This window comes from Solea senegalensis, linkage group LG10 (assembly GCF_019176455.1).
Source record: "Solea senegalensis isolate Sse05_10M linkage group LG10, IFAPA_SoseM_1, whole genome shotgun sequence".
Classification (NCBI taxonomy): domain Eukaryota; kingdom Metazoa; phylum Chordata; class Actinopteri; order Pleuronectiformes; family Soleidae; genus Solea; species Solea senegalensis.
In genome coordinates this window covers 2582493-2610288 of record NC_058030.1, presented here as the reverse complement: position 1 = coordinate 2610288, position 27796 = coordinate 2582493, and the positions used below count along the sequence as shown (strand labels likewise).

At 40.3% G+C, this 27796-nt stretch overlaps 3 protein-coding genes across 3 annotated transcripts in view; 2 read left to right on the top strand and 1 right to left on the bottom strand.

The window, feature by feature from the left end:
* st3gal2 (ST3 beta-galactoside alpha-2,3-sialyltransferase 2) overlaps window positions 1-309 on the bottom strand; it is a 62456-nt gene extending 62147 nt beyond the window's left edge. Inside the window, exon 1 of the mRNA XM_044035511.1 lies at window positions 253-309. Within this exon, the coding sequence (XP_043891446.1) occupies window positions 253-309 (57 nt within the window). The remainder of the gene's footprint in view (window positions 1-252) is intronic.
* Window positions 1-27796, top strand: part of necab2 (N-terminal EF-hand calcium binding protein 2) — a 521316-nt gene that overhangs the window by 351364 nt on the left and 142156 nt on the right. The window lies entirely within an intron of this gene.
* On the top strand, window positions 305-24727 carry sf3b3 (splicing factor 3b, subunit 3). The gene is made up of 27 exons (XM_044035765.1): window positions 305-398; window positions 1919-2059; window positions 2181-2336; window positions 2555-2725; window positions 3006-3178; window positions 3427-3568; window positions 4176-4288; window positions 4418-4555; window positions 4857-4960; window positions 5053-5218; window positions 5316-5411; window positions 5967-6039; window positions 7358-7509; window positions 7652-7807; window positions 7907-8062; window positions 10090-10233; window positions 10634-10756; window positions 10894-11048; window positions 11382-11556; window positions 12387-12592; window positions 12784-12940; window positions 15655-15780; window positions 16631-16843; window positions 17509-17607; window positions 22238-22381; window positions 23122-23226; window positions 23640-24727. The coding sequence occupies exons 2-27, from the start codon at window positions 1990-1992 to the stop codon at window positions 23778-23780; spliced, it is 3654 nt and encodes a 1217-aa protein (XP_043891700.1). The 5' UTR covers window positions 305-398; window positions 1919-1989; the 3' UTR covers window positions 23781-24727.

Here is a 27796-nt window from a genome sequence, read left to right as displayed (position 1 = left end):
CAACAATATAGAAACCAGTGAGGGATATAAGAAAGCGTATACAAACATATATCAAAAAATGAAATAAAAAGAATTTTAAAAAGAATAGAAATGCAAGAATTATGTTAAAATGTTAAAATAAGAGACGATACCAACTGTCTTCAAAGCCTTTCGAAAAACAATAAATGCAGATTTTCTATTGCCAGATTTGCACTTACGTATAAATTATTTGTGTCAATAAAATCAACAGATTTATAATCATAACATTTCTACCAGGCACTGTGTGGGGCCGCCTCTCGTGGCGTCATCTTTGACCGACGTAGGACCCATGAACGGCGGTTCTCCGTTGGCTTCCCGGCTGTTTTGTATTAATGAAAGTTTATCAACCTGAAATCAGAATCATCTCAATTATCACGCCGGTAAATATCACATCATACGATTCTACAGGTTGTCCGTAATCAAACTAACAGCATATGTGTGTGAAAGTGTTTAATCTGTGACGGAATATAGCAAGAAAATGGGGACGATGCGCCCGGTACAAAAGTGGCGCCTCGTATGAATGGACTCCGCTTCAGCCGCTGAGTACGAGTTAGCCTACGGATCTTCCAGGCTAAACGTGTTCATAGTTGTTTTGCAACACATGAACATAACGGAGGTTTCCGGTTTATGAAAACATGTGGAGAAGAGTTGACTCAACCAAGAAAAGTCACTCTAAAAGTTAATTTGCTACTTGCTAAGCTAACGGTTTAGTATCATCGGCTAGCTAAGGTTAGCATTGCTAACGTGTGTATGCATGTAAACAAACGTTTTGTTGTTCTGCATAAATTATAATACTTGTTTGTATGTATATTTTCGGTGCTTGTTGGTGTAGAAAAGCAATGTTTGCTCCTCTCTGTGGTCCATAAAATGTCAGAAAATGTTAAATGTTGATCAGTGTTTGTCAAACCTGGAAATGATGATGTCCTCAAATGTCTTGTTTTCTCCACAAACCAAAATTATTCAAGTTTTATTTATCTCTTTGTCATATGGAGCAAAGATAGAAAAAATATTCATATTAAAGCTAAAACCATCGCAAATCTTGTTTTAATCATGAACATTTTTAGTTCTAGTTGCATTAATCAACTGTTTCAGCCATTGATGAACCAGTTCTTAGCATCAGCTGAATTTGTACCTTTCTTTTGAACTTTAAAGTATACTCAAATTGTGCCACTGTGTCTGTAGTTTCACATAGTTTGGTCATTTAGCATGGGCAATGCATATTAATAAATACACTAAATATGTATATTTGCAAGACTTAGCTGAAAGGCTTAATCTGGGGACACTAAGATGTTTTTTATTTAACCCCATGATTCACAGTTGGACAGCATCTGCACCAGTGATCACGAGTTGGGTACAGTTGGCATGGCCAATAAAGATGTTCAGTGGGACAAAAATACAGAATAAGAATTTTCAATATGAGTGAGAGCATGCAGTCAGTAGCACACATTAAGCACACCACAATCAACATGAGCTGGTTGTTTTTGAAGTAGCGGTGCTGTGAGATGGAACTATGAGATTGAACAGACACCATCTCGTATTATCCATGTCTTTCTATACCACTGTTTATCCCAAGTCCTCTTTCTGGGTGCTGTACAGCTCTGCTGTGTTGGCAGGACAAGTTTCTGCAGAAACAAACATCGTCAATGTCAGCTTCAACCTGTCAGAGTTTACTGCTCACTTTTAATCCATGGTGGTTGGGCAATATAGAGCAGAATTTGACGTTCTCAAATATCTGACCATATAATAGTAGTGGACATTATTCCAAACTCACAGCGTGGTCTTCAGTTGTCAGATAAATCCTTTCTTGTCTTAATCAGGAGTACGCTTAGACTTTGCAATGTGTGTTTATGTTGACATATTTGATTGCCAATAAGTCTGTTTTCCCCTTCTTTCATTACAGTATTGAGCCGGGCTAAGCACACCGTTTGCTGCCCTTTAAAGACATTGTAGGGAAGCCACAGAAAGAGAGCCATGTTTCTCTACAACATCACACTACAGCGAGCCACTGGCATCACCCATGCCATCCATGGAAACTTCTCAGGTGAGTTGGCTCAGATGCTCTTTCCTTGTTTTTTTGTCTGTCTGTCTTTGACTATATTTATCCCTAATATCTGATACATAAAAAGTCAGAATGCATAAATTAGTTGTTTCTGTTTTGATAGGAACCAAGATGCAGGAGATTGTTGTTTCCAGGGGAAAGATCTTGGAACTGCTGCGTCCAGATGCCAACACAGGAAAGGTGCACACTCTGCTCACAGTAGAAGTGTTTGGCATCGTAAGGTCTCTGATGGCTTTCAGGCTCACCGGTGGAACCAAAGGTATGTAAACAAATAATACAAAATGTTTTTTCGCTGAAATTGTTGATTTTAACAATATATGTAAGGCTAAAAACTCAATTGACTTTTATTTTTGTGAGTAATTGACTTTTATTTTTGTGGGTAACATTTTGTTCAACTGCTGAATCAAAGGGTAAAAGTATATTTTTGTTACAGATACAGTTTGAATGATGTGCTTATGTTCTTGTGTGTGTTTGTAGATTACATAGTTGTAGGAAGTGACAGTGGTCGCATTGTCATCCTGGAATATCATCCATCAAAGAACATGTTTGAGAAGATCCACCAGGAAACATTTGGAAAGAGCGGTTGTCGGCGCATCGTTCCCGGACAATTCCTGGCTGTTGATCCAAAAGGCAGAGCTGTTATGATAGGTATGAATTATTATAAAATAAATAAATATCTTAAGAAGTATTTATATCTAACAAACAGTTAGAAAACAGGTGTGGCTCAATAGAGCAGAGGATTTTGTATTGTTTGAATAACACGGTCAATGCACCTCACAGTGTAATTGAGTGTTAATAGTTTAATAGTAGTCTGTCGTTATTGTGTATATGTGTTTAATCCTTAAGGAAAAGTCTATGAGGTTAGAGAGGCACTGTTTTAACTGTAATATAATTAAACATGTTGGATGTGTGTTCTTGTCGTGTCTAGGAGCGATCGAGAAACAGAAGCTGGTTTACATTCTGAACAGAGACGCTGCAGCGAGACTGACCATCTCCTCCCCACTGGAGGCCCATAAAGCAAACACACTGGTTTACCACGTGGTCGGAGTTGACGTTGGCTTTGAGAATCCCATGTTCGCCTGCTTAGAAATGGACTATGAGGTGAGGTCATGAGAATTCACAGTTATGAGTTGAAGAGAACGCAGGCTGCTGGAGATGTGATGAGATTGTCATGTCTCTTCTCTGACTAATTCTGGAGAAAGATTTATAACCTCTGATCTAAGTTTTGAAAAAGTACTTCATATTAAGTATCTTTTAAACCTTTCATTAAAACAGTGTTTTTGAGCCCAATAATCATCCTCCTTTTGTCAGTCTCTAATCCTCCTGACTTTTGCGTTTGCTGTTTCCAGGAAGCTGACAATGACCCAACAGGAGAAGCTGCTGCCAACACACAACAGACTCTCACCTTCTACGAGCTGGATCTCGGCCTAAATCACGTGGTCCGCAAATACAGTGAGGCTTTGGAAGAGCATGGGAATTTCCTTATCACAGGTGAGCATTTAGTCACAGGCGGTTTAAAGACATCAGTTAAATATCTGCTCTGAAATGTGGAACTTTTGAGTTCTGGATCAGTTTAGATGCGTCAAAGGGTTGACGACCAGATATGATGAGTCTCACATGTCTCTTCTCTGACTATCACTGGAGAAAGACTCAACTCTGATCTGAGCACGTGTTTAACTAAGCCTCGCCTAGGGATGGCTTGATACCACATTTTTGTATCTACCATGCCAATGTCACATCCTTGAATTTCTATCGACTCTGGGTTTTTTTTTGTTTTTTTTACCAATATTGTTTGCATTTCTTACTCAGTCAGTACTGCATACACTGGTGCCCTTTAGTAAGTCACCTGTGAAGTTTGAAGCCTGTCGGGTGAAGCGTTCATTGTGATATGTTGTCAGGTGTGTTAACATGAATATGGAGCTAAAAAATCTAGTCTGGACAGAGGCAGTATGGTTTAAATTGAAAACATCAGTCTGGATGTGAGCCAGAATAGTTCAGGACAGGAAAAGCTACTCTTAGCCATTGCCTTCTTCACTCTTAACAATCATTATTTCTAAAAAAGTAACACAGATCTCACAAAATGCTCCTCTATGTTCAGTTCCGGGTGGCTCAGACGGGCCCAGTGGTGTCCTGATCTGCTCTGAAAACTACATCACCTACAAGAACTTTGGAGACCAGCCAGACATTCGCTGTCCCATCCCGCGACGCAGGGTAAGTCCTTGATACAGAAGTTGTATCATTTAAAAAAACAAAAAAACTTTGTTCTTTCTTTATGAGATATTCCTATGAATCATAAAATGTTAATGTATGGCACTTGATTTCATTTGTCCTACCCTGCAGAATGACCTGGACGACCCGGAGCGGGGCATGATATTTGTCTGCTCGGCCACACACAAGACCAAGACCATGTTCTTTTTCCTGGCTCAGACTGAGCAGGGAGATATCTTCAAGGTTACCCTGGAAACAGATGAAGAAATGGTGAGCATACATGGAAAAACTGACTCTGTCGTCACCACTACTTTTTTTTAATGATTTGTTAATTAACTAATTGTCTATAATGCTGTATTTCCACCGGCTCTACTCGCCTCAGCCTCGTGCCTACTCAGCACGCTTTTGGAACCTCGCCAGAGCAGTTACTAAAAATAGTACCTGGTACTATGCCAGTGGAAACGATACTTAAACCAGGCGGGGCGAGTAGAGCCGGTGGAAATGTGCCATAAATCAAAACACTTCATCACTACAGTCCAACTATAACTAAAAAGTCTGAATTGTGTCATAGGTCACGGAAATCAGGCTGAAGTACTTTGACACGATCCCCGTAGCAACAGCCATGTGTGTTCTGAAGACTGGCTTCCTGTTTGTGTCTTCAGAGTTTGGAAACCAGTAAGTTTTCAGTCTGTTCCACCAGTTGCAGGGAATTGTTGGGAGGTTGTCTTCTGAATGTCCTCTAAAAGAACGGGACTTCTTTCCCACAGCTACCTTTACCAGATCGCTCACTTGGGTGACGACGATGAGGAGCCTGAGTTCTCATCTGCGATGCCACTGGAGGAAGGAGACACCTTCTTCTTCCAGCCCCGCCCACTCAAAAATTTAGTGCTGGTGGATGAACAGGAGAACTTATCCCCCATCATGTCCTGTCAGGTGAGTGTGTCCGTTTTTTGGTCTTTAGAACATGAAGCAGCTTTTAAATTTTCCATTTCCAGCAGCTCCGGCTCACAGCCTGTTCTGTTTTTGATAGATTGCTGATCTGGCCAACGAGGACACACCTCAGCTGTACGTAGCCTGTGGACGAGGACCCAGGTCTACACTAAGGGTCCTTCGTCACGGACTGGAGGTAAATACACACACACGGACATTTTTTAGCATGGATACAAGGGCAAGGACAGTCACACTCTTGTTCTCTGGCTGTGAAGTGATGAGATTTTTCATGTCTCTTCTCTGAATAAAAGCTGAAGATTCTAAAATTCTCTCTGATCCCAGCACAAACACTGTACTTAATCTCATGTTTATTCAACAGTAGATTATTTTCATCATCATTTCATCATCACCGTTTGATGTAGGGCTGCAACTATTGAGTTTAAATCTAGTGTTTTTTCAATAATTAAAACAAGCGTTCTGATTTTTCAGTTTGTTAAATATTAATATTTTCCGGGTTCTTTGCTATTATTAAAACTAGCGTTTGGTTTGTAGTGGAGCTGCAACTAGCGATTATTTTCATAGTCGATTAATCTGGCGATTATTTTTTCGATGAATCATTTGGTGTTCAGAATATCGGAAAACCTTAAAAAATGCTGATCGGTGTTTGTCAAACCTGGAAATGAAATATGCAGTTAATGATAAAACATTAAATCCTCTCTTCCTCTGTTCTGGCCCTCTCCTTCTCTGACAGGTTTCAGAGATGGCTGTGTCCGAGCTGCCCGGTAACCCCAACGCTGTGTGGACAGTACGCAGACACGTGGAAGGTAACAACATACTTTCCTTTATGTGAACTTATTTTTCCCCTGACTTATAATAAAATTTAAAATCCTTCCAGCAATTAGTGAATCGGCAAGTGTCCCTGCTTTTGTATTTACACACATTCAGATAAACGACCAATTTCTAAAGGCTGGTGTTTTTTGTGTTCGTTTATCAGTCAGTGAAACAGTCTTTTCCCCTCATTGTTTGCAGCGAGGTCAGTCAACTGACATCCCTAAACAAATGACAGTATTAAGGGGATTTCTGTCGGATATGTCAACTAGCTGCAGACTTAACTGCAGGTAAAGTTTCAACCTAAGTAAGTTGCCACAAGTTTCTGCTCATCATAAATCCTTAACAGGAGCTGAGCTACAGCCCCTGTAAGTCAGTCTGAGAATCTCCCTGTCAATCAACACACATTTTTGCCGATGAGTTGTGAATTTCAGGATTATGGAACGTTCCTCAGGTTAGGGTTGGGCAATAATTCAGTGTCTCTACAAGTATTACAGGAAGGGCTCCCATCACTTCTCACATGTGCTGTCTGTTTTTTGCACATTTTCGGGTAATTAAGGTAACTGATCTTCATCAATGTCACCATGTTCAAAGGGAGCTTAGCTACTGTAACTGTGTTTGGCACGACACCGCTGCAGAAGACAAAAAGCAGTTAATTTTCCTGTCTTTGTGGTCCACTTCTCAGAAATGTCATCCTGTTTAGGCCTGGGGGGAAATGTTTTTAGGTCTTAAACTGTGTGTTTTCTTTATTTCTCCCCCTCAGGAAAGGATCAAATCCACATAGTGGTTGTATTCAAGCGGGGCTGTGTGTTAACTTACAGGTCAATCATATCTAGCTTTTTCTTTTAACTGTAAAAACGTACACACCACTATAGCCTTGCTCGCTTCTTTATTCTTCTGTGGTAGAAATATTCAAAGGGCAGAAATTCAGTGTGTTGGTTGAGCCATGGTGTTTCAGGCTTGTTTGTGGCATCAAGCTCTAAACCCCAACCTTGGCCTATGGAAGTCTTAAGCTGCGTGTACATGGAGTGGAGTGGTTTGGTTTGGTACAGTGCGGTACATATTTTTTTGCATTTCCATTAGGAATAGTACTAGAAAAGCCAGCCCCTACTGGGCGCTAGGGAGCTAGATGTCACCCCCTTATGATCTGTGTTTCTCCAACACCCACAGTCTATTCTTGCACAAAGCGTGACATGTTGTTGAGACAAGCCAAGCAGGAAAAAGAGCTGCTGGACGCAAACCTGTAACCAGTTTCTAATCATCAGTATTAATATATCCATGTGTTTTTTTTTTTCTCTTCCCTTTCCTCATCAGACGAGTTTGATGCCTATATCATTGTGTCTTTCGTCAACGCCACTCTGGTCCTGTCCATCGGCGAGACTGTAGAAGAAGTGACGGATTCCGGGTTCCTGGGAACAACACCCACTCTTTCCTGCTCGTTGCTGGGTGAAGATGCCTTGGTGCAGGTGAGTGAGATCATCATCATTGTGCCTTTGTGGTTACTGGAGATGCATCAGGGTGCATTTTTAAACGCCAGGTGTGAACAGTTGTTGATCACTTTTCATATTTATTTCTCCTGTGATTTTCCTCTTCCGTTTCGTTACCCAGGTTTACCCAGACGGCATCCGTCACATCCGTGCAGACAAGCGTGTTAACGAGTGGAAGACTCCAGGTAAAAAGACCATCGTCCGCTGTGCTGTGAACCAGCGGCAGGTGGTCATCGCCCTCACTGGAGGGGAGCTGGTCTACTTTGAAATGGACCCGGTAAGAAAGATGATTACAGACTGTTATTGACTTTAAATCATACAACACGTGTGTGATAGTAAGTGAAAAATACTTACTTTGTCTGCTTCCATTCTCCAGTCTGGCCAGCTGAACGAGTACACGGAACGCAAGGAGATGTCTGCAGATGTGGTTTGCATGAGCCTGGCCAACGTCCCTCCCGGCGAGCAACGCTCCCGATTCCTGGCTGTTGGACTGGTCGATAACACCGTCCGAATCATCTCCCTGGATCCATCGGTATGAGTTTGTGAATATAACATATAATATACATACATATATATGCAAAAAGAAACACGACACATGCAAGTATACCGTCCACTCTCTTTTTTTACCTAAACCAAGTGTTGAGGGGAATTGCATCTATTAACTGAAATACCATTTTAATCACTCAGATGTTGGACATAAATCTAATCTTTGGACTTTAATCTTTAGACTGAATAAAACAGCCTGCAACTACGGAAAGAATGTAATAAATCTCTCCATCCACTCCCTCACTCTGTCTGCCAATGCCTCCTCCTTGTCTGTTGCTTTTGTGGACGAGGCTGTTCATCTGCTGCGTTGAAAGCTGCATTGGAAACAAATGGTCTGGCTGGTTTGTCCCTTCAGGTTACTGTAGAAACATTGTGGGTGCTGAAGATGGCTGACTGTGTGAAGCAAGGACCTTGCCTAAATTACTTAAAACACATAGGCTACGAAAAAAACAAGCAGATTTTGCAAACATATGTTTTGGTAGTATATTCAGTTCCTCTCAAGAAATGCTCCTAATTGTCAGAAACTGAACCTTGAAAACCACCTCTAGCCAAAACCAAGTTTTGTAGAAACACAAGCAAAATAAGATCTGACCCCTTTTTTAGTCATTATCACAGGACTTTCTGCTCTTTACATAATGAGTAATGTTTGTGTTAACGGCTTAGGCAGGACAAAAAAATTCATCATCAACGGGTCTTCTGTATTTTTACCCGTCAACTATCATAAACAACCAAAGCCTCATTGAAGTCCACATCCCATGCAAAAACATGTTGGAGTTATGTCAATATGGAGAGCAATTTGATTGTTAATTTAATACTGAGCTTATGAAATTGATTAAAAGTAAAGGAATCACATCCACCCTGCAGCCACTAGCTATGTACTGGGTTCCTTTCAAATTGAGTCATGAGACGGATCACAATGCTTTGCTGTAAGAGAGCTACAGAGCTCCTCTGTGACTCGTGAGTCATTTACAGAGACGCTGAAAGCAGTTTGAAAAGCGAGATGCCTCGCGATTGTGACAGTGACGTAAATGGTGAGATATATAAGGAACAATGGCCCCAGGATTATTATCCTCCTGTTAGCAACTTCCTTCTACATGTTATTGACCAATCAATCAGATTTTTTCTGGGCTTGGCTAGGTGGTCACCCAAATATGTTCTCATTAGACTTTGGTAAAGAATCTAACATTTTCAAGAAATCCGTATTTTCTATAATGGGCAAAACTGTAAAAAAAAATAATCTCATGAAAAGTCATTGGATTTGAATGAAATTTGTTAGGTGTATGCAGGATTAGATTCAGATCCAGATTACAGATTAGGCTGCTATTTGTTTGTCTGAATTTTGTCATGTTTATGCAAGATGGTAATAGCTGTAAGCAGGTCAAGTTCTAAACCGATGTAGAAAGTCTTCTGGTTTTGAAAACATGACTTTGATTATTCAAGATTTTACTTTTTGAGGATAAGCTTGGAAGTGATTCTTTCCTGTCCCCACTACACAAGCACTAGTGGGGAATCGATTTAATGACTGAAGTGCGTCGTCCTCTTGTACACTAGGTGGCAGTAATCCCCCTTTCAGCTTGTTGTTGTTAGACACTTTATGGTTTAGCTAGTTGCCAGTTGTCTTGAATCCCGTTACCAGTCATGATATTTAAATATTTAAGATAGTAAAGCATGCAGTCTATCAAATTTACTAGCCTGGATTTTTCCATGTTTTTGTTGTGGTTGTCTTATGTTTCATGTGTGACGGCGTCCACTGCTATTTCAGGCTTTAAGTTTGAGGGCGGGAGCTGTGGTGCATGTGCAGACCAGCTCAGGTCAGCTCGAGTTCAACTCTGGTGCGACTTAACGTATGCATACAGTAGTCATTTTGAGTCCCATTATCTGTGTGTTGGACTGACTTTGACAAATTCAGTTTATTAATGTGTGTCATTTTCTGTTTAAAAGGAATATAAATGTTCATTTTTCTGCATGTTCTGTAGGATTAAACTGGCTAATGTTTTTTATTTTAATTCTCAGGACTGCCTGCAGCCCCTGAGTATGCAGGCTCTACCAGCCCAACCAGAGAGTTTGTGTATCGTAGAGATGGGAGGGGTCGAGAAGCAAGACGAACTTGGAGAAAAGGGAACCATCGGTTTCCTCTACCTCAACATCGGGCTTCAGGTATTCCTCCCTCGTTCACAGTCGTGTCTGCAGTACATGTGTAAATGTAAAAGCCATACTTAAAAGCACTATAGAATTTGACCTTTCTGAATCATTCTCTCTTTTTAAATCAAATGTTGATAGTGAAATGTTTGCAAGATGCATTTAGTTAAGTAGATGTGAGAATTCAGATTGTATGAAAGTTAATTTTATGGTCATTTTCAAAGGTAAACCCTATGTAAAACATAATGACAGCTGCACAGCAGAAGTGTTAAACACTACGTATTCTGGCCCCAGCCTAAGAATATCAGCAAAACCCTTATGATGCCCCACCATTTCAACCAAACAATTACCCATAATCCAGTGTATATTTCTTGTAATATAACAATTTGATCATGACATGGATTGATGTGTGTCTCAGAATGGTGTGCTGTTGAGGACCGTTTTGGACCCAGTAACCGGCGACCTGTCGGATACAAGAACACGTTACCTTGGATCGCGGCCTGTCAAACTCTTCAGAGTCAGGATGCAGGGCCAAGAAGCAGTATGTGACTGATGTTTGATTTGTTTTTTGTGGCATTTTAACATAAAACTTTTTAAAAGAAATTTTGTTGTTTGACGAATGAATCACCACGTGATACAGCAAACCTCAGTGTTGTAAAATATTCCCTCTTTCCTCAGGTTCTGGCGATGTCCAGTCGCTCTTGGTTGAGCTACTCGTATCAGTCTCGCTTCCACCTGACTCCTCTATCATATGAGACTCTGGAATATGCTTCTGGCTTTGCCTCTGAGCAGTGCCCAGAGGGTATAGTAGCCATTTCCACCAACACACTGAGGTATGGACACACTCTTTCAACATAGTAGATTTGTCTTGTTAATTTAAACACCGTAGTTGTCAGTGATGGGACAGAGAGAGAAATGCTCAGTAAAGAAAACTGGAGCTACATTGTGAAGGGAACAGCAGCAGCTGTGACAGGGAGCCGTCGATCGATTCAATACCAGACGATCAAGTGAAAGTGGAATCCACTTTTGACACTTTTCACGGGAGCTTCTCAATGTTTTTAGCCACAGTGCTCCTATATGAAGCTGTCAGGCCTCACTTGTGCTGTTTGCTTCTTCCACCTTCCTTGCCTCCTCTTCATTTTTCCTACCCTTTTTTCGTCTTGCAGAATCTTGGCTTTGGAGAAGTTGGGCGCCGTCTTCAACCAAGTGGCCTTTCCCCTGCAGTGCACTCCCAGGAAATTTGTAATTCACCCCGAGACCAATAACCTAATTTTGATCGAGACAGACCACAATGCTTACACGGAGGCAACGAAAGCTCAGCGGAAGCAACAGATGGCTGAGGTATGGAGTGCAGCGTCATGATGGTCAGAGCAGGGCTCAGCAGTTTGGTTTTGGCCAAGGGCCAGTTTTCGGACCAGCACTTGAACAACTTCACAGCCAGCTGTGAAGATGTGAAGTGTTTTTTGATTTATTTTGAGTGTTTTGGGATATTTCAGTGACATTTTTAAGCTGTGTCATTTTTGAAGTGTATGATTGTGCAAGACAAAGCAATGAGGAGTAAGGACAGAGGAATGTCAACTTGACAGTTTTTCAGTCACTGTAAGTGGTTTGTTTTTAAAAAGTTTTTTTCTTTTTCCTCTCCTTTTACACTTGTGTTCGATCCAGTCCTAAGTGGACAGCTTGTCAGTTCACACTCCTTTCAGTTCAAATAAACACGTGCATCGGTTGTGTTTGCAAAGTCCATATGCAATGTTGTTTTTAGTCTACTGCATCAAGTGTCAAGGGTAATTTGTTTGTGGTAATTGTTTTTAAAATAGGGCTCAGCACCTAAAAGCTGAAGACTAGTGTGATAGTTTAAGAACCTCATGTCAGTGGCATTAAAGCTGCAAAATTGTATTCTTGATATGTACATCACAGAGCAATGTATGGCTGACTGTAAACTTAACCAAGTCATTGACATAAGTCATGAAGAGCTTGATCAAAAATACAAATAATACATTTTGTAATTGGTAGATTAAGCTAAACTGAAGATATGGCATTAATAATTTAGTGTAGAAACCCAACAGGAAATTTGTGAAGTAACTCCGGGTTCAACCTCTAATCAACATTACTGATAATTAGTGAGAGATGGTTAAAAAAAAAAAATGTCTGTGTTGCTCTTGGCTCCGCAGGAAATGGTGGAGGCTGCTGGTGAGGATGAAAGAGAACTGGCTGCTGAAATGGCCGCCGCCTTCCTCAACGAGAATCTCCCAGAAGCCATCTTTGGCTCCCCAAAAGCTGGAGCCGGACAGTGGGCCTCAATCGTGCGACTGGTCAACCCCATTCAGGGTTCAACTCTGGACCAGGTGCAGCTGGAGCAGAATGAAGCTGCGTTCAGGTGAGCAGGAAACAGGGGAATTTCTTTCATTAAAGGAGAAACGGAAAAAGGTGGGAGTCAAAACTGCAAAGGAAAAGAGTGTTTAAGTGTAAAGAAATCAGGTTATTGTCCATATTTTTTCTTTTATTTCTTTGCCAAAAAATTCACGAGAGCCCATTTCTAACCATTTCTGTGTGCTTTATATTTGCCAGTGTTGCCGTGTGTCGATTTCCAAACACAGGAGATGAATGGTATGTTCTGGTCGGCGTTGCCAGAGACATGATTCTCAACCCCAGATCAGTTTCCGGTGGCTTTATCTACACCTACAGGCTCACCAGTGGTGGAGAGAAGCTGGAGTTTGTGCACAAGGTAGATTTCCTGTCTTCCCTGTCCTCCTTTCCTTATTTGAGGCATTTCAGGCTTGTTTAAGAATGTTCCATCTTTTCCTGTAGGTGGCAAACTCTCCCTTGCTTGTGTATTGTGCAGGTCTAAACACGGCTGCTGATCTTTTTGTCTTGGCCTGTACATCCAGAGTCCATAGCGTAGTGGTTTTGGTTAAGGCTGGTCAAAGCATAATTTACATTTGTCTGATTATAACCTCATTGAAGACATTACTGCCCTGATGTCAGCCACCTGCAAATACTTACCAGTCAATTTATACTTAGTCACAGATTATTTTGCGATAAGTCGACTAATCGGATCATACGTAAATTGCAGCTTATCGCACCAGCATGCAGCTGTACTTGTATAACCATCATTAGCTTCCAGCTTGAAGTGTTTAAGGTATGTGCTAACTAAAAATAAAGACAATTAAGATGATAGTTCATTCAACTTTTTCACCGCAGCCCTAGTTACCATTGGAGATGGCTGCTAAGATAAGGATTTGACTTGGGGGCTTGATAGTTTACATTAGAGTGCATTAGAGTGCCCAAGCTGAACTTGACAGGTGGTTGTTACCATTAGTTATGGCTACAGCATACAACGGAAGTTATTGTTACAACCAGGAGGAAGCAACCAGTATAATAAAAGTTCAGCCTCACTTACTAACAACAAGCACTTGTTCAACTGTAATCGCTGATAACTACTTGCATAATCCAACCATTGTGGTTTATTTTGAGTTGTGGAGGAAAGGATAGCATCCACTGTGGATGCCTTCACTATCTTGTGCCGTCGTAAACTGTAAACCCCGGCTCTACTCTGAAACACCAGGTCTTATAATTTATGAGTTTCTATTCAATAAATGTTTACACAGTATTTTAGTAAAGCTGACTTTAAAAACCCATTTGATTTCACCCTATTTTACTCACTTTGCTTAACTTGAAAATGCCCAAGTTAATTGACCCCAACAATCATTTGTGGCTCCACCCATCAGGTCTGGGATGGGCTCAGGTTTTGGTATCCATGCTCTATTTTCCATAGAGGAGGAGGAAAAGTTAAAATCACACCAGACACAAGATAATTTTTGCCCCGAAGGCCAAGCCCTTAAAGGCATTCCCCCAGACACTCGACCAGGGCGGAGGTCATCAGGGTGACTCAGCCCACATGCACACGTTACCTGATGTGGATTAAGAGGGGGGAAGTGAGTCATGAGTGTCAGGACCATTCTGGTGTCGGGCCACCTATTTTCACATTAGAGGAATTTCCCAACCACTTAACCAGATCTGATGTTTTGGATGAGTCTGTTTTACTTGCACATTCTTTCCAGTGTCCGGTGTGAACCAGGCCTCATGTGTTATTAGAAGGGAGTGGTACTGTATGTATATGTTGCTGTCAGAATTATAGGTAGACCAATTCAACGGTTGTGTCGATATTTTGTTCTCAGGAACTTGATAAATGTTGCCAAGCCACTAAAATGTTATTTTTAGTTTTTGTCAGTCGTCAGCCATCAGCTGCTCTGATTTCTAAAAAATTCGACATCATCATTAGCCATAGAAAACCCATATTGGTCGGCCTATTGTCAAAATGGTGAGGAAAAGAAGAGTAGAAAAAGACAAGTTGGTCACAGAGCACAAAACATAATCGACATACTTGTTTGAGGTGAAAGTCAAACCTTAATATTCAGAATCACAGTAAACTCTGTGACCAATTTTCTCTCCATGACGGTGTCTCTGGTTTGTGGGTGTGGTGTGTCGATTTGCCCTGGGCAGAGGGCAAATGGGGTTTCATATTAAAAAAATATCAAATATAGGGAATTAGAACTAAATGTCTTTGCAATAAGTGGTAGTCCTTAAAAAGTGAATATGAATATGGACTGTGATTTTATAACTACTATTACTATATTACTGTGTTTGGTAAAAATAGTTGGAAGTAATCTCTCATGTTTAGGCCTCTAATTCCTTGGTATTACCACAGCTGTCTCAGCCCCCGGAGCTTTTCAAATATTGACTCTGTAGGATAGCGGAGTGAGCGGAGAGCCCAGGACTCACCAGAGTAGCAACTCTACTCCACTTAGTGATGTGGACTGTGCCTCCAAAGTTGTTTTACAAATAGCCATTAAGGCCAATTTATGCCGTGTGTTTGGCCTGTGCAACGTGTAAATCTAGTGGTTCATTTATCCCCGTTTATTAGACTTATTTAATGACGGTTTATTAATTTGTCTAATTTCTTGATAAGCAATGCTTTCAGCAGACACCAGTGTCTCTGTTGATAAATGAATATTATGTTAATTTGGAATTAACTTACTGATACTATAGAAACTTGACATTTGCCAAAGTGGAATATTGTTTCCAGCTCAACAGTAAATGAGCCAACGATCATGTGTAATTGTTGATTTAGCTGGTTCACAGTATATCAAACTGGTTTACGGTGGTGGAAATTGACCTTTAAATTGCAAATAGATCCCAGTAGACCATGTAGATATGGGACCACATGATAGCACTGCTGCTTAGAAAGATTTATGGACTCACATGTTGGCCAGTATGTAAAATAATGCCACAAAGGTCTTAGGCCATGTTTTTCTGGACCCCTTTTTTATAAAGGAACCTTTCTCCAAAGCTGTGCATTATTCTAAAATCTGCTTTTAACCTGTCTGACACTAACCTGATTAGCTGTGTATATTGACTGTCTTGTGTTTTGACTGGCAGACCCCAGTGGAAGACGTGCCTCTGGCCATTGCTCCATTTCAGGGACGAGTCCTGGTGGGAATTGGAAAACTGCTGAGAATCTATGACATGGGAAAAAAGAAGCTGCTCCGCAAGTGCGAAAACAAGGTAAGGCGTAATAGCTAATGTCATATTTAATTTTGTTGCATAAAAAGTTGTAGCTTTTATGTTGTTGCACGAAGAGTGCACTTTTATTTTGAAATAATCCTGGTTTTGTCTTTGTACACTCCTGACGCTACTGAACACCATCAGCGTTTTTAAGTATTGAAATTTCACGAGCGAGGCCTGTTGTGGAGTAGCTTCAAATAAGTCGCTTACGTAGGAAGAGAGAATCTTTCCACATTCGCAGTCACTCAAGTCACATCCTCCATTTTACACTGTCAAAGCTCATTAAAGATATACATGTTTGCATTGGGAGTGCAGATGTTGGATTGTCAGTGATGAGACACACACATGAACTTGAACCTGAACCCCCAGGTTCATTGATTGGTCAAGGACAACCTTCCTGTCCTATGACATATTACCATTATGCTCACGCTGCCTTGTACATTTTCAATGTTTGTCCATATTTAAAAGAAGCCATGCAAGGGAAAATCAAGACTTGGTTGTTCTCTGTAGAAATAGGAAAAAGACATCTACACAGCGTCCAAACAATAACATTACACGTACTTTACCTCCATCCATTCATAACCTTCTTGCCAGAGCGATGCTGCTGTTCTGTAAGCAAAAGACTCAATGGACCAGTGTGTAAAATGATTTCACTATTGATGAACTTAAAGGGAAAAAATGGTTATTTTACAATAGCCCACAAGGGACAAACTAAATGTCTTTTGAATTTGAAATAATGAAACCATGAAGTTGGTGAAATTATCTCAGTGCAGAAAACAATTTATTGTCTGATATCAGATGATATCAGATACAGGTGTATTCTAATCCCATCTTTCTTCTCCTACCGTAGCACGTGCCCACCCTGGTCACTGGCATCCACACCATCGGCCAACGCGTCATCGTGACCGACGTCCAGGAGAGTCTGTTCTGGATCCGTTACCGGCGCAACGAGAACCAGCTCATCATCTTTGCGGATGACACGTATCCTCGCTGGGTGACGACCGCCTGCCTCCTCGACTACGACACCATGGCATCTGCCGACAAGTTTGGCAACATTAGCATCGTGAGTACACAAAAGAGCCGTTGAATCCTTGAAATCCTCAAGTTTTAGATAAAAACTGCTTTTTCTGACAGTTTGACAGTTATTTTAGATTGTAAATTATCATGAATAAATAAGCTTCATCTGACTGTCTTCTTGTGTCCCCTAAGCTTTTTAGTTTCTAAATATGTCTTTATCAATTAACTTGCACAATATTTTGTTTAGATGTTTTGAAAGACCATAGTCTGACATCACTGCACTACAGCACAATTAAAGTGTTGACTTATTAATGCCTTTATCTCTCTTATTGTCTGGTAACATGTTAAAAGCCTGTTGTTGCTGATTATAAGTGTACTGAATGTGGCAACAGCATTTCATCTTGATCTGTGGCTCAAACTGAAGTCTAAAAGGCTGTGTTAATCTGCATGTTATTTTCATGATTAATCTGTTGGTCCACAAAATTTTAAAAATGGTTGCTCGTTGTTTCTCAAAAAAAAATCACGTTTAAGCAAGTGAAACGTCAGATGTTGGGAGACTCACTCAACTGCAAAGCATATTGAAAACATTAAAGCATAAAGCTGTTTCCTTGCACAACTTTCTCACACTATTAAACCTCCAATCCTGTGGGACGAATGAGAGAAGAGGAAATGCATCACTTCATTATTTTTTTTTTATTTGATCTTTCACAGGTGCGTCTTCCCCCCAACACCAGCGATGATGTGGATGAAGATCCCACCGGGAACAAAGCTTTATGGGACAGAGGCCTCCTGAATGGAGCATCACAGAAGGTTAATACACAGTTTACTTTTTATTTCTCACTCTTTTTTTTTTTGCTCCAAGTCTATTAGACCTGATTGAATGAATGAATGAAAGTATTTATTTTTCGTCGTCGTCGTATTTGTCGTCTCCTGCCGCTTCTTTAAAAATCAAACTCAAAATCAACAATTTAGCTTGTTAATATAGTGGTTTGTAGAAACCCGTTTGGCAGCAGGTGTTGGGTAAGTCCCTACAAGGATTTCTGTCAGTTCAGACCAGTCCCCACTGAGAAAGCCCATCATGATGCTGATGTCACACCCATATGGTGTCGGTCTGATGTTAATTTGTGCCTAGGCTTCTGCTCTCAAGGATGCGTATGTTTTTAATGTGCTTTTAACTCAAAGTTGTTTTCTCTGAAGCAACTGCTGCTGAGAAGAGCTGGGAGCTGTGGTTTGAAAGGTGTAAAGTGATTGTGTCGGCTGATTGTGCAGCTCATGATTACTTTCATAGTCTATTAATCTCTCGAATGTTTTCGTTTTGTCCATAAAATGTTGAAAAGTTTGACCGGTGTCTCTCACATGATGGCCATAAACCGAAAATATTCAGTTTTAACGATTTATTTGTTATATGGATCAAAGAAACCGGAAAATATTCACATTTAAGAAGATGAAAAATCAGAAAAATGTAATCGCTTCAGCCCTACTCGGACTGATACTTGAGAATGTGGTCCCTGACTACATTTTCTTTGGGGTTAAATGAAATCTTAGCGCCTTGTCCATCCATCCTCAGAAAATGGGATTTGCACGTCTGCTGCCTCTTTCTTCTGAAATTTGACCTCCTTCATTTCCTCTTATCCAGGAGTAAATTGATCCCAGTTACACAAATTAAAGCTAACACACCACAAACATACAAATTGACCCATCTCAAACCCTAGTTGACATTAAAGGTCGTTTGTGATTTGTGCAAAAACCTTTCCAGATTGTCAAAGCTTTGACCACTGATTGGAATTTTGCCTCTTGAAATACGATCTATAATACAATGTGCAAAAATTGAAGGGCTCTGAATTAGTGAAGTGAGTTCAAGTCATTATCAAAGCAGCCTCAGGCTTTGAGGTTTGTGTGTTTCGACACCGCTGAGCTCAGGTCACACAGCTTAAAGCAATGTCAGTGACAGACTTCTTATAGAGTAGCCTTTTCCACTGCTCGGACCTCGAACCGCAGACACAACGCACATGCACTCGCACAAACTGCACAACACCACCGTCGACCACAGGTTGAACCTCCTCACAAATGCAACTCGCACACAGCATCACTTCTCCCACGTTTGAAGCCTGGTCAGAAACTGTTTAGGTAGCAGATTGAGTGGGAAAGTCCCCATAATTTAGTTGACTTTATGACAATGTGTTTGTCCCGGATTTCTGCCTTAACACACACTGATGTGTCTGTTTTTGGATGTGGGTGTGGACGCCTGGATTTGTCCCCATCCAAGCATGTGTCTCTTCATGGTGCAGAGGACACATTTTAGGCTAAAAAAACATAGTGAGGACATTTTGACACCTTCAGGGTCCTTTTAAGGTTAAGACCTGGTTTTAGTGGCAGGATTATAGTTATTATCGGAGTTGGATTGGGGTTAAAGAGGATTATGCCTCTGGATTTCTCAGAATTGGAGAAAGACATGTATGGCCATTTGGAGTCAATAACTCATTATTGGCTCGGCTGAAGGGCGTCCTACATTAAATTAGATGCATTCCACATTTATTTGATTAATGTATTTGAAAAGACGATGAATGCCCATCAGTCTGTCTCAGAGGGCTGGCAGACAGACTGTCCCCATGTCCCCAACTGATGCGCCATGTGTTCCGTGGAAGAAGTCAAAATGAATACAATTTAGCAAAAGAGTAATTAAGGTCAAAGATTTATGTAAAACCACACGAGGAGAAATGTATCTAGCAGGCAGCACTTGGATTTAAACTATATTTTCTTTCCAAATTCACCAATTAATCCTGTTGCCTCATACACATTTACACATACATCATTTTTGGTGGGATCTGTCCAAGTAGAATCTTGATCTGCAACTATAATATCCTTCACTGACTTTATATTAAAGTATCAAGACCTTTTGTGGCTGAAATCCGGATCTCACTGGTGATACTAGCTCTATTTAACATTGCTAAAGCCTTTTTGTCTTTATAATTAGCTGGCTCCCATTCTGTAATTGACAGCTTTCCTCCAGGACAAAGGTGTAATTACTACTGTTGTGTTGGACAATACATAAGATTTTAAAGAGGAACTAAACACTTGTTCTGAAGCTGACTGGGCAGGGATTTATCGGTGAGTGAGCGAAATCCGCCAGAAATACGAGGGCTGCGTAAGTGTTGGATTTCCTCCTCCCCTTCTTCATCCCTGCAGACATAACCTTTAATTGCTGTGGCCAAAATAACTATTTAGTTTCTCTGCGGTCACACTCCTTCCAGGCGTAAGTGTTTGACACCGGGGGGAGTCCTTCCCCGAGGCGACATTAATCAAGCCAGGATAAGCCTCAATTTTCTCAGCAGGATCAGAAGTAGCTGCAAATTTGTGACCAGATGAGATAAAAAAAAATCCTCTCCAAAAGAGGAAAATCAAACAAGATAAAAGACAATGGAGCACACAGCCTGGAGCACACAGCTTTTCATCCACATGGAACCACCGTTTTTGGAGGATTGACCAGTTATGGCCGAGGTTCGGATGGTGCTGTTGTGGGGACCTAAACGTGTTTACACAGTCACATTATGGGGACTTGTCTTCCTTGTGGGGACAAAAAGCAGGTCCACATAATGTAAATTACTACATTTTAAGGTGAAGATATGTTTCAAGATTGAGGTTAGAGTCAGCGTTGGGATTAGGCCAGTAGTAATTGTGGTTAAGTTTAGAGTTAGTCTCCAGGAAATGAATGTAAGTCGATGCAATGTCCCCTCAAGTCATGAATGTCGAACGTGTGTGTGCGTGTGACGATTCAAGATGTTCGCTGTTTGTGCATGAACCGACCATCCAGGAACATTGGAATTCTTGTGCAAACCCTCCCCAGTCAGTAATTTGAAAGACGGAGAAAACTAGATCAAGACACAGAGAGAGATACAAAAATAAACATGCTAAAATAGGCGAAGCAACAGTGGAGATTCAACTCTATAAAAACTACAAAGTACAAACAAGATGTATATCCAAACCTTCTACCTTTTAAATATAGCTGAAGGAATATTGCACTGTTTTCAGGATCAAGTATCGAGAGAAACACAAAGTTATTGGCAGAGAGGTCATAAAAGGGGAAAAGGCCAAACCAATGACTTTGTCTCATGTGAATGTTCAGGTCTTCATTTTATGTCTTTATGACCATTCTTTTTTTAGTCCATGTATGAGAGGACACTTTGTTCCGAGTGCACAGGAGTCACTTATATGTGGGACACGGACCTAATTTGGTCTCATGGGTTTGTCCTATATACAGTTTACTGAGACCGAGGGTTAAATGCTACCCAACGCTGCCTTTTTTTCCTATTTTTATTTGATGGTTATTGGATTAGATGTGGCCATGTGGACCAATTTACTCTAAGCTGTGTCTTGACCCGAGTATACTGCTCTCTCGTCTTAAACGAGTGTAAGTGCCATTTTCCATTCAAATTACTGGAATCTTGAATTAGTAGCTGTAGAGCTGCAACATTTAATTGATTATTAGTTAAATACATATTTTGGAGTAAGAGTGAATAATGGGTTGGGCCGATTGACTGGGGCCAATATTTGCTCATTTCTTATAATCGGCATTAGCCTGTTATTATCTATTAACAAATAATGCAACTTTTGTGATGCTTTCTCTAAAATTGTAATTTTTTCAATAATTTAATGACCCGTTTCATGTATTTAATATATATTTTATACATTATTTTTTATATATATATGTATGTATGTATATGTGTATATATATATGTATATATATATATATATATATATATATATACTGTGTAGACATAAGTGGAAATTAAAGGGACAATTGCTACAATGTTTTAAGTTTTTGCAGCTTCTGATATGTGAAAATGTTCTTGTTTCTTTGAGTTTTTTCAGTTTGAAAATTTGAGATCATCATTTTGAGGTTTTGGGAAACACAGATCAACATTTTTCAACAGTTTTGGATGAATTACTTATATGTGTATATATATATATATATATATATATATATATATATATATATATATAAAACAAACAAATGTTGCCAATTTATTCTAAAGGGAAAACTGAAATTTCCCATTGACACGAGCATGGTCATAATATACACTCCGAATGTTGCACACCTGGTTTTCAAAAGGCTTTGAACTTTTTTGTCTCTGTTGTTCCGAGGCTATAACTCCGCTAATCAGAACCATAAATCCCAGGTCAGTGGACCTGTGCCACACAGAGTCCACCTTGTGTGGCACATCCATCTACGCTTTTATTATACTCTCAGAAATAACTTGAGACAATCATGAATAACAATAGCAGTGATTTCCAGTTGTTCATTAACCAGATAATTACTATGTGGGTATTTTTTAACTTAAAAAAAAAAAAAAAAGAAAACGTTGAAATATTTATGATTGTAAACATTCTTGTCAAACTCATCACTCACTCTCTCCCCCTCTCTCTGTCCCTACCTCCCCAGGCTGAGGTGATAGTGAATTATCACGTTGGTGAGACGGTGCTGTCTCTCCAGAAAACCACACTGATTCCCGGAGGCTCAGAGTCCCTGGTCTACACCACACTGTCTGGAGGCATTGGCATTTTAGTTCCATTCACGTCACACGAGGTAAGACGTGTGTGTGTAGACGACCGATAAGTTGGGAAAGGAGAAATGAATAGTGCGATATTTAATCACAATCCATTTTAGACTTCAGTTTAGTCTATGATCTTTGGTTTTATGTCATGATAACTCAGTTGGAAACTTAAGTGTAAAAAGAACTCTCATGACTTCTCCATGAGAGTCATGTGTTGCTCTGAAGAAGAAGAAGTTTTTTATTGTCATTATGAGGACATAATGAAATTTTTGCAGAGACTCCCGGCTTAAGGTACACAGTAAAATAGCAAAAATAACAGAAATAACTAAGGACTTGACATTTAAATAGACATGACGAAAGGCACTCAAATAAGACACAACAAGAGACTTAACACTAATGAGACACAACAACTGAAGGTCCAGCAATCTGTTGTGAAGGTCACTAAATCTGAACTGACCTCCGATAACCGTATCATGCATGGAAGGCCCCTTCACAGACACATAATGCAGTCCCCACACCAGACTACATGACTCACCCCGACTTTTAACCTTAACCCTAACACTAAAACTGAGGCTTAACCTGGACTTCAAAAGACAGTGTTAACCTGTGAAAAGCCTCATGAGAACAAAATGTGTTAACTTACAAAATATGTAATTAAATGCTGCTTCATTAACTAACAATCAACCAATAAAAAAAAATGTGTGTGTGTATATATATATATATACATATACATATATACATATTCATATTTATTCTTCTTCTTTCTCTCCAGGATCACGACTTTTTCCAGCATTTAGAGATGCACATGCGCTCGGAGTTCCCTCCACTGTGTGGCAGAGACCATCTCAGCTTCAGATCCTATTACTTCCCAGTCAAGGTTGGTATTTGTTTGTCTGCTCTCGAGTGTGTGTGTTTACTTAAAGAAATGGTGTCAGATGTGATCGGGGTTCATACGGAAATTTAAAAAAATGCCTAAATTATTAAATGAAATGGTTGTTACGACGCCACCTACTGTTTCATGCCCAGCATTGCTTGATGTACGTAGACTAGACCTACACAGAGTCATAATTACTAGTGTCCACTGTCTGTCTCCACCGCTGACTTGAGATTCCGTGGACGCTGTCATGGGCAACGACGCTCTTACAAGTTACCCTGTCAGCACTTTCAGTCCTTGAATTTGATGTCAACCCTGATGTAAACAAAGTCCATTCTTTCCATTCCTATCCACACTGATCCTCTTGAGTCTTTCATCACCTCATTTTCATGCTCTGGTCTCTCTCTCTCTCTCAGAACGTGATAGATGGAGATCTGTGCGAGCAGTTCAACAGCATGGACCCTCACAAGCAGAAGAGCTTGGCAGAAGAGCTGGACAGGACGCCACCCGAGGTCTCCAAGAAGCTAGAGGACATTCGCACTCGCTACGCCTTCTAAATGTGGCCTCATGCCGAAGGCACAGACAAACTCTCCCCCCTTCCTTTATAAAAAAAAAATAGAAAATGAACATTACACCCGCTGTTGTGCTACAGGACACAGTTTGACAGAGACTTGACACACACCTTTATCTGTGAAAACAACACAGATGTTACTCTTGTAATTCCCATATGTTTCTCAATAATGAGTTACTAGCATTCATGTCACACACACTCACTGACCAACTCAATTACTGTGTTTCTTTACACCTCCATGCGCCCGCTGTCAACAGCAGCAGCTCAGAGAAGATCTCAGTCCACAGCTTCTCTTTTTTTTTAACAATTGGTTAAGATTCCGTCACAGCTGTGCTAACAGACGTGCGACACAGCTGTGGACGGCACACTTGAATAATCCATCTGCCATCACGTCACCTGCAAGCAAGTGCTTTTTATTTAAAGGTAAAAATGTGATCGCATAATCTTTGATTTCTTCTGATATCTTGATATCAAAAATGTGTTTTTTGTATGTTGTGATAATTTTTTTTAAAGTGTATTGATTAGAATGAGTTGTGATGTCATGACCACAGTCACAAGAGGGAATAGCAAGTCAATTTTTTTTATTTTACTGTTCCTCGGCTTGTGTCGAGGAACAGTAAAAAGCTTGTTGGGCACACGGGGAAACCGTAAAGGCGGCCGACCTCTGAGTGAGTCCAGTCCTCGGGGCCACAGATGCAGTGTCGCTGCGGTGTCGCTGCACTGTGGCATTAAGACGACTGCTGAACTCAGACTAAAATAAGTGGGTGGAAGAAGACTAAAGCGTTGAACTGGGTGTTGTTCCTCTCAGTCCTGAAAATTCCCAACCTCAGCCACAGACATAGCATTCCTCAGTAGTCACTGGATGGTAGGAGTTTGTGGGGCCGGGGCAGTGGTCTGTTTTGTAAATAAAGATGTTTTTTTTTTTGTACTTTACAATGCCATGTGTATTTTGTATCATTTTCTGTGTGTGTGTGAAGAGTGCATTTGTCTTTGTCACTTGCACACCAGACGTTCCAATATCAAGTTGAACTGATGTTTTCACGCGTGTTTCTGCTTGTTATGAACTAAACAGTCAAGTTAATTTCTGCTCGGTGTTTGTACAGAATACAGATGTAAACAAACCGGTATCTAGACCACATGTTTAAAAAAAAAAAAAACAAGTCGAAAAGTGACATTTTTACCGTTTTGGTCACTTTGTTTTAGCTACAGTCCTGCTCTTCGTCGCTCTCTTTTTCTATCAGAGTTATTGCAGCCTCACTGTGAGAGTCTGCTCTTCTTTCTGTTCTTCTCGAATTAATTTACCTAGTTCTTAAACATCAAATTGTTGATAAAGTGCACTGACTGTTTTCCTAACTTTTGTCTTAATGCATCATAGAGCCATATTTTTAGACACTTGTTATCAGGTCAAAAATCGTTGGAATCGGATATCAGACAGATGAAAATGTCAAATCTGATAGACCCAAAAATCCTTTCCGGGAAAAGAATATTTATTCTACAGTTGGAGAATTCTGTCTTTGTGGTTAGCACAAATGTGTCAGTTAACCGCAGCATGCTTTAAAAGCACTAAAATGACCGTATCAGGCTGAGATCGGTATCGACAGAAGTGAAAAAGTGTTTTATCGTGCTATCCCTCGTTGAAACCAGCCATTTTGAATCAATGTCTCCAGCTGCGAGGAAGACATTTTGCAGCTCTTGGTCACATCCTGGTCACATGATGGTGATGGTGGACATCTGTCTGTCCAGCATTGTTGTATTGACTTATCCGGAGTCAGTAAACCGTGTTTCTTTTACTTTGTTAGAGGTAGCATTCCAGTACAATGTCAAATTGGTTTTACTTACATAACTAAACTCATCCTCTGACGTGACAGACACAGCTCCATTTGCTGTCCACACTGCCGAACGCCCGCTGTGTGGACAACTGCTCACGTCCATCTGTAGTGTCTCACAAGTCACTACTGGATGAAAGAAACGTGTGAACTCTGTGATTTGTCACACAGCAGACGCTCTCCCATCTGCTCTAGAACTTATACATGTGGGATGGAGTTTGCATGTTCTGCCCCGTGTGTGCGTTTCCTCCCTCAGTACAAAGACGGGCAGATTTGGGGACTAGGCACATTGGACACTGAATGTGTGATGGACTAGCGACCTTTTCACCCTATGTCAGCTGAGACCCCCCCCCGCGACCCTCATGTGGATGATAAAGTGGTAGAAGATGGATGGTCAGTGGGAGAACTTCCCCTCAAGAAAACATCTTGTATAACTTACTGGACATTAAATCAAGAAATACATGAAGAAATACAAAAATGTCACCTTATTAGTGGATTTCCCTAATATAAGGGGAAATAATCTTGGATTCATGCTCCTAACATAAGGATGCCTAGACCACATTATAGTTATCCATTAAAATCACTCGTTTCACATGCTGTTAATTTCAAAATGACATTACACTGCAGGCTATGGTGGCCTTTAAAATGTGGAGTCTTGTGATGTGAGTGTTTTTCGTTGTTGCTAAAATAAGATGAATATCTTTTAAGAGGTTATGGCCTCAGTCAGTGGGCTTTGACCTTTATTCTGTAACATCTGACATCTTAAAGTTTCTCTGGGTATGCTTGTGTGTTAAGAGATATTTCATATAATGTCAAGCTTGTAATTCTTTCCCTGCGGCAAAATGAGAAAACATTGAACTCTGCAAGTAACGCCATTTTTATATATATGTTAAAATACAGTGGTGTAAATAGTTCAGCTACAGACTTCACAGGAGGCAGATTTATTCCCAATAAGATCGTTTTTCTCTCTCATCATCTACCTCTTCCTCACTAGAACTGTGTTTCTAAGCAAATCAACTGAAAAACCTTGCTCCTTTCAAATCTGTGACTAAGGTCCGTGTTTATTTATAGTGATGGAGGATATTGCAAAATTTAAATATGTAAAAGTTAGAGTTTTTTTTGCTTTTTTCTGAAAACTCTCCAATATTTAGCAAGGAAATGTCTAAAACAGTCTGATTTAGGAGTCTGTTCAGCCGCGAACTAATCATTCTAATGAACTGATTCTAATGATTGGAACAAGGGCCTCTCTGCATGGAGTTTGCATGTTCTCCAAAAACATGCAATATGGGGATTAGGTAAATTGGTCACTCTACATCAGGGGTGTCAAATATACGGCCCGGGGGCCAGAACTGGCCCGCCAGAGGGTCCAATCTGGCCCACAAGATGAATTTGTTAAAATTTCACACTAATCTAAACGTAATGTCAAATGCTCCAGATACCCGTGACTAAATGTTTGTGCCTTTATAGATCCAGTGTGCTGTGTAAATAGTAAATTTAGGCATGATATTGTTGAAATTGCACTTATATTTCTCAATTATATAATTACTTATATAAAATTATCCTTCATTAAATGTAAACCAAAGGAGAAAAAACAAAGGAGTTTTTGTTGTTCATAGGTTATTCTATTATTTTACTATTTTTACTGGTCTGGCCCCCTTGAGATCAAATTGTACTGTCAAAATCAGTTTGACACCCCTGCTCTAAATTGACTATTGGTGTGAATGTGAGAGTGAATGGTTGTTTGTCTCCATGTGTGTGGCCCTGCGATGGACTGGTGAAATGTCCAGGGTGTACCCCGCCAACCGCCCTATGTCAGCCGATTTTATTGGCATAGCACCCCCCGTGGCTCTCCGATGGAGGATAAATAACTACTTTGCACTCCACTCGTTTGTGTTTGTGTCGCGTATCTAAATATCAACTTCAACAAAATTCAAGCACTTTCAATGACCCAATGTCTACTTAGGACTATTATCAAACACTTTCAAGGATTCCAACAACCTGTGGGAACACTCGATAAAATAAAAATGTAAACCTGGTTAAAATTAAACATTTGCACCAAAGGTCACTGTGAGGCTCGACTGCTCCGCTGTGATGCTGTAAAAGGTAATGTGATACACATGGTTACACAACTGTTGAAAGGAAACTTTATTGCCTTAAGAGGCAATGTTTTCTCCAC